At 40.4% G+C, this 7,832-nt stretch overlaps 1 protein-coding gene across 1 annotated transcript in view; it reads right to left on the reverse strand.

Moving 5' to 3' along the window:
* nsmaf (neutral sphingomyelinase (N-SMase) activation associated factor) overlaps nt 1-4,811 on the reverse strand; it is a 133,921-nt gene extending 129,110 nt beyond the window's left edge. Inside the window, exon 1 of the mRNA XM_047024525.1 lies at nt 4,703-4,811. Coding sequence (XP_046880481.1) covers nt 4,703-4,740 — 38 coding nt within the window. The 5' untranslated portion in view covers nt 4,741-4,811. The remainder of the gene's footprint in view (nt 1-4,702) is intronic.
* Nucleotides 4,812-7,832: the final 3,021 nt, after the last annotated feature.

Consider the following 7,832-nt stretch of genomic DNA (forward strand, 5'->3'; position numbering starts at 1 on the left):
TGAATCCAAACTTCACCCACATCTCTGTTGGCCCTCCACTGATCAAGTTGCCAGACAAGGTCATTCAAGATCTTTCAACTGATCAACACTATGGCTATAAGATTGTCTGTGCAGTCAGAGATGGAGTGCTACCTGCCAAGTTGACTCTGTTGGAGATTGGACCAGTGAACCACAGCCGCTGGCTCACCACAGCAAACAGACTTCTTAGGCTCTGGGTGTCAAAGCACAGGCTGAATGGAAATAGGGATTTCTTTGGAAATTGTAGGGAGTCAGATGGCTGAGCGGTGAGGGAGTCGGGCTAGTAATCAGAAGGTTACCGGATCGATTCCCCGCCGGGTCAAATGATGTTGTGTCCTTGGGCAAGGCACTTCACCCTACTTGCCTCGGGGAGAATGTCCCTGTACTTACTGTAAGTCGCTCTGGATAAGAGCGTCTGCTAAATGACTAAATGTAAATGTAAATAACTTAAATAAATAAGAATCTGCAATTAATTGTTGAATTCATCATTGGAGTGTACCATCCATGTTGGTTCAATGTAAAGGTCAAGAACTCCTGGATTGAAAGCACATCCAGTTTCAACTGGACTGCCTCAAGTCTCAGAGGAAGGACGTGCTGGATCTCGTTACGCCAACAGTGAGAAGATCTGCTTGGTATGCCCATAGTGAAGCCGTACTCCAAACAATGCTGTGCTCAGAGGATCAGAGGGAGAAGATTGAGGCGGTGGAGAGAATCCTGGCCATGAGGGGAGAGGGGGACCCAGACTCTCAGCTGGGGGACTCCTCTGTCAGAACCAGAAGGACACCTGACATCCCTTGTGATGGTTCAAGTATTGGTGACTTGATCAGCTGGTCAGAAGGTGTGTCAGAGCCACCTCTTACCTGCTCCCTAAGCACCTCGCTGGTGAAAAACGTCATCAACACCCCAATGGAGGAGCTCAACTGGCCTTGCCACACGCAAAGTATTGAGAGGGTTGTTAAAATGGTGACTGAGGCTTCTGCTAAGTACTTTTCAAGAGGGATGGAGCGATCAGGGCTCAGGAGACCAGCAGGAGGCTGATGTCCAAGAATGAATCAGAGAAGGACTTGTGTAACTTGGCAAAGTTCAGGAAGTCAGGACATTGTTCCTTGTAATGATATCCAGTAATATTCATGCAGTTCACTAACTAATAAATATGTACATTTGATTTGGCTCTGTAAATCTGAATGGTTTCCCTTATATCTTTCAATATCTTCTAAAAGTGATTCGGAAGGGTAATTTTGGCAATACATTTTTTTTTTAATGATGTAGCTTAAAGTCATCCTATCAAAAAAACAAGCTCATATTTGAATTCCCCATCGAAAAATACATACTTTAGACACCCCTCATATTAGAATTTCCTTAAGATTCATGTTAGCACCTGAGTATGGCCCGCCCTAAATTGTGTTAGGGACTATAGACATACTTGGATACTACTTGCATAATGGATACTTGTGAAAAGAATTCAATTAAAATAGTCGGAAAATAAATATATATTAACAAATATTTGATTGCGCCACCTGACATATTTTGGGTAGTGAAATAAAAAATACAGGAAAAATTTAATTTTTAACCACTTTGAAATGTTATTTAAAATAACAAAAGTTGCTTAGACAAGCTGCTCCAGATGTAAAATTATGCATGAAATCCATTTTGAAAACACTTTATAAAAATGATTTTTTAGAAACCTTATTTGTCATTGACCCTTAAGTTACTTGACCCCAAGTATGTGCTCTCTGGCCACAAACATTTCTCTCACACTGCGCTGCCTAAACCTTTTGCCGTGTGTAGGGAAAAAGTTGAGGAAGAGACTTATTTTGCTACTACTACGGATTGTGGTCTATCGTCTTAATTATCGTTATCGAATGGAAATATAAATATCTATCGATAATTGTTTACCCATATCATCCAGCCCTAAATCTGACCACGCTTGCCACAGGAGAAACAGATTACTTTTTGTATACAGTAACTGTACACAGCAATTCCCAGCACTGAGAATGGCTCACTGGGATAAGACGGGCTCCTTTGAAGTGCAAGGTCGTAGGTTTGAATCCAGCTACAGTCATCAAGCATGTCATGATACTGGTTTGTCTGTTTAGTGAAGCCAGGTACAGCCAATCGAAATCGTCAGCAAAGCCGCCAAACAGAAAGTTGTGTCGTATCACAGCAAATCGTTGATGGATTCACGCCAAACTTGCTGCGTGTACTCGGAACCCTCTTCTGAGTATATCTTAAGTTTCTTCTGGGTCATCTGACCTGCTTGACCACCCCATTTCTGCTTGCAGCTTTTTTTCTTTTTACTCTACAACTCCCAACTTTTGGGGGGAATTGGGGTTGTATAGTATAGACACATTGTTATTAAATTAATGTAGTTTTTTCACAGATATGTAATGTATGTCATAAGAGGAATTCAGTTAACCGATAGATGGTATAGTTGTTTTATAAGCTTGGGTAAATGGGTATTAATTTCATAACTTGAGCAATCATAAAAATAAATGTTTATCATTGAAAAAAGGACATCTATTAATATACACATTAGTTACAGTATCCTTAGACCTGTCTGATACACTAGTTGCAGCGTTACAAGCCAAACAGGTTGATCCCATAAGTAGTTTCTACAATCACCTTGCCCAATAAAGTTCTTCCAATATGTATACATTTTTTATTATGGTAATAAAAATAAGACACTTGTGCAGTAAATTTAAACAATTTGCTGCAGTGGTGAATGGGTGGCAGGTTACTATTGATGTCTATGTCTAAGCTGATATCAAACCTATGTCCCTCAACTGTACATATAGTGGGTTAAGCAAGGGAAGTTTGTATACCACACATGCAGCTGGTGCCAGGGCCGTAACTACCATTGAGGACACCGAGGTCGTGTCCTCTGTATTTTTTTTCGTATTTCAGTTTTTTTTTGTGCTTAAATCGTGGTATATAAACTCAAAATAAAGTACACGTGAAACTGACTGCAGGACGATGATCTTGGTCTCCCACAAACCGTAACGTGATTTTATACTTGAAGAGCCGAGTAGCTCAAGAGTTTGGACATACGTGCTGCGCGTCATCAACAAAACGTACTGTCGTTATGGTAACCACCAAACACAAGTCGGACGCTGATGTTACCGCCATAGACATACCGCTACTGTTAGTGAATAGCCTATGTTAGTTACAGTCACTGGAAGAGGAGCGCAGCAAACTAAACATGTAGGTTAAGAGAAGTTTAAGTGGCAGATGACTGTGAGAAGAAAGATTCATTTTCATGTGGAAATATTTGTATTGCAGCAACGTACTACTCGGATAAGGAAACATCAAATCAAAGTTTGGTTAACTCCGTCAGTACCGGTTGTCAATCAATTTCCACCGGTTGAATCAACATTCATTTTGCGATTGATATGTCATTGATGTGATTGATTGAAAATGAAATTCAGTGGCAATTGGGAAATATCAAACTGACTCGCTATCGCTCGGTCGATACGTTCCAGCCTCAGTTTGATATTTCCCGGCATGACCGAACGGTCGAGGTTAGTAAGTAGTTTATTATATGGCAATTTTAGATTCTTTTCATTTTGTAAACGAAAATAAATGGTACCTTTAGGCTAATTGTAGCTAGCTCTCAAGTCTTCTCACGGTGTGTTTCATGTGTTGCCAAGCAACTCATTACTTTTTATAGAAAGCGGACAACATGGTTCTGCTAAAATGGCTTTAATTTCATCACAAAATAACGACACAAGTGATTCAAAGAGTCTGGTCTTCATCCTCACTTTCGATGACAAAGCTTTTCAGCATCATCTGGATAGTAAAACTCAGCAGCTGACTCGTCCATATCGCTCATTTTGAAGCTGACGTCAGAGGGCAATACGGATCCGTATTGACCGGCGAGGAGGGCAATACGCGGCTGGGGTGACTACTCATTATCCAATCAGAACGCTCGTACCGTCGATGCCATATAATAATAATTTAAAAAAAATTGTGGTAACTTGCCCTTACTTCATGAGTCCCATAAAGGTCCTTCAGAAAGCCTCAGAATGCCCCATGTTTACCTCAAAATTTCAAAAGCTCCACACCGCCCCATATTCAAAAGTCATAATGATGATGTTTTTGCTCCTTAAGACTCAATAAGAGAAAATGGCCATATTTAAATAATGTAATTTAAAAGAATTCCGGGGGAGCATGCCCCCGAACCCGCCTAGGAAGTTCTGACTCATGACCTCAGTATTTTTTGGGCCCTGCGTACGGCCCTGGCTGGTGCCCTTAAAAAAAAAATGAAAACTGCCCCTCAGATAGCCTGAGTCCACCTTTGGTTTGCAGCAAGGTATGGCACTCTAATTAAATGTACTGTCCTCTAGTCTCCCGCGGCTGTGACGCGTGGAGTAAAAAAGTCCTGTGGATGAGTTTCTGTCAGTGTTGAAATGTTAAACGGGGGCGAAACACTACAGTAAAATGGTCCAACTTATATAGCAAAACGATTAAAAATACTTGGCTAAATACAAGACATCCGCCTATATCGTTGAATTGTCTTATGGTTCCCTTAAGTAAATAAACTGACCAAGCAAGAACACCGAGAAATAAGACAAGAGATGTCCAACCTCTGCATGCGGAAACAGGCTTGGTGGTCAAATGTACGGAATTTTGCGAACATTGAACCGTCATGTTTTGAAGACACAGCCTGACAGTTTTAATAACTTACCTTTCTTTACATTGCGCGTTTGTCCTGATAAATGCCATGACTATAGTTTAGACTGCACATAGGCTCTCCGTAAATCCCATAGATTTATATATTAATAGACACAGATAGATTTTCTTCCAAGATGGCGTCCCTACGGTGGCCGACATGTGCAAACGCGCAGCAAATTAAGAAAACACACGCAAATGGTCAAAACACAAGCAAATTAAGAAAACATCTTCATGAATTTGACAACGTATGCGCCCCAGATAGCAAACAGACGTTGAATTGACGTTGAGCTTTGGTTATATTGATCGGTTTCTGTCGGATAACCTAAATTCAACGTTGAATCGACGTTGTAAGTGGTCGTTCTATCAACGTCGTGGAACGTTGTTCCAATAACATCGATACAACGTTGCTTTTGATTGTTTCAACATCGTTCACAACTGTTGAATGGTGGATCGGATTTGTTATTAAGTGGGTACAGTACGTAGAATAGGGATTTTGCAGCATCTAGACTTCGACACCAAATTTGAAAAGTGCGTGATGCCAGCTTCCTTTAAAGGGTTAGTTTTTCTACGTTGGGCCTACATAGGCTACCTGATGACGTCGTTCTGGTCATGGGACAACAACAGATCTCGAGTGCATTTTCATTTTAACAGTTTGTAACCCATTGCAAGTGAGAGTTTTGAAATATATAGCTACCACATGGATTTCAATCACGCACAATATTAAGTGTTGCATCCTAGCGGGTATAAATGTAGGCTATGTCGTGTAATTAATTGGCAAAACAGCCTTATATCATAGTAGTCATTCATTTTTTTATCTAACGCTACAGAAACAATTTGGGCTACTAGCTAGATACTAAAATGAACTTGGAATAATTTCCATTCTTTACTATAAAAAATTATTGAAGCAATCAATTGGTTATGTGTGACATTATTAAGCAAATATTATTGGTATAGCAGACCAAAGCTGTATAAATCATACACATTGTTATGCTGTAACTTTTCTAGTACACATTAACTTTCACCTACTACAGATACCCCCCCACCCCCATCCAACACCTTCGACTGCTTGTGTCCAGCACCTACCATGGCTGCAGGTCCAGATGCTTGCCTACCCCCCCACTCCCCGTTGCAAGTGTCTTTGTAAATGTTGTTGGGCTTATGTGCTGAGGTTTTTGCCTGTTCCCACACTGTACTCCTCTAGGCGCATTGTATGGGGGTTGCCTTTGTCTCTCCTCTCTCCTCATGTTATGCTGTAACTTTTCTAGTTGAAGCCGAAAATGGCTGCCTAGGTAGGCTCTCCTGCCAAAGTAAATTCCTTGTCTGTGCAAACTTTCATGGCAAATAAACACCAATTCTGATTCTGATGCAAATTTGAGCTCCAATAATTTAAGAGTTAAATGTGATGAAATGGCAAATCTCCCACGAGTTTCATTTCCAAAGACAAATAATCACAGGATATCACAGTTCTTCCTGAGTGAACCTAACTAACATTTTGGAAAAGAATACACAACTACAGCAATTGCAGAATAATAATAATAACTGTTGTAGTGGAAATGTTGGTCATATGCATAGATGTACAGTGCCCTCCAAAAGTATTGGAACAGTGAGGCGAATTCCTTTATTTTTGCTGTAGACTGAAAACATTTGGGCTTGACATCAAATAATGAACGTGAGACCAGAGATCAACGTTTCAGCTTTTATTTCCAGGTATTTACATCAGGATCTGATGCACAACTAAGAAAATATCACATTTTGTTTGAATCCACCCATTTGTCATGTGATCAAAAGTATTGGAACAGATATACTTAAAACATATTTAAGTGAATAAGACTTAATATTTAGTTGCAAATCCTTTGCTTTCAATAACTGCAGCAAGTCTGTGACCCATTGACGTCACCAAACTTTTGCATTCTTCCTTTTTGATGCTTTCCCAGGCTTTCACTGCAGCCTCTTTCAGTTGTTGTTTGTTTTGTGGGGTTCCTCCCTTCAGTCTCCTCTTAAGCAGGTAAAATGCATGCTCTATAGGGTTTAAGTCTGGAGATTGACTTGGCCAGTCTAATACCTTCCATTTCTTGCCCCTGATGAACTCCTTTGTTGTTTTGGCAGTGTGTTTTGGGTCGTTATCTTGCTGCATGATGAAGGCTCTGCCAATCAGTTTGGTTGCATCTTTCCTTAAATTGGCTGACAAAATGTTTCTGTAGACTTCCGAGTTCATTTTGCTGCTGCCATCATGTGTTACATCCTCAATGAAGATTAATGAGCCCGTCCCAGAAGAAGCCATGCAAGCCCAAGCCATGACATTACCTCCACCGTGTTTCACAGATGAGCTTGTGTGTTTGGGATCATGAGCAGTTCCTTTCTTTCTCCAAACTTTAGCCTTTCCATCACTTTGGTAAAAGTTAATCTTTGTCTCATCAGTCCATAAAACTTTGTCCCAGAATTTTTGAGGTTCATCTCTGTACTTTTTGGCAAATTCCAGCCTGGCCTTCCTATTCTTCTTGCTAATGAGTGGTTTGCATCTTCTGGTGTAGCCCTTGTACTTTTGTTCATGAAGTCTTCTGCGAACAGTAGATAGTGATACCTTCACTCCTGCCATCTGGAGGTTGTTGCTGATCTCACTAACAGTTGTTTTAGGGTCTTTCTTTACAGCTCTCACAATGTTTCTGTCATCAACTGCTGATGTTTTCCTTGGTCTACCTGTTCGACGTCTGTTACTTAGTACACCAGTAGTTTTCTTCTTCTTCAGGACATTCCAAATGGTTGTACTGGCTATGGCCAATGTTTCTGCAATGGCTCTGATTGATTTTCCATCTTCTCTAAGACTCACAATTGCTTGTTTTTCACCCAAAGACAGCGCTCTGGTTTTCATGTTGTTTTCACCTCTGAATACAGTCTGCATAGACAAAACCTATCTTACCCAATCTGAACCTGAGTGTAGACATTCAGTGGTATTTATTGATTGAATAATGTATGTAATAGGACACACCTGGGCAACAAAACACACCTGTCAGTCACATGTTCCAATACTTTTGCTCACGTGACAAATGGGTGGGTTCGAACAAAAAGGTGATATTTTCTAATTTGTGCATCAGATCCTGATGTAAATACCTGGAAATAAAAGCTGAAACGTTGATCTCTGGTTT

Source organism: Hypomesus transpacificus, chromosome 8, assembly GCF_021917145.1.
Source record: "Hypomesus transpacificus isolate Combined female chromosome 8, fHypTra1, whole genome shotgun sequence".
Taxonomy (NCBI): domain Eukaryota; kingdom Metazoa; phylum Chordata; class Actinopteri; order Osmeriformes; family Osmeridae; genus Hypomesus; species Hypomesus transpacificus.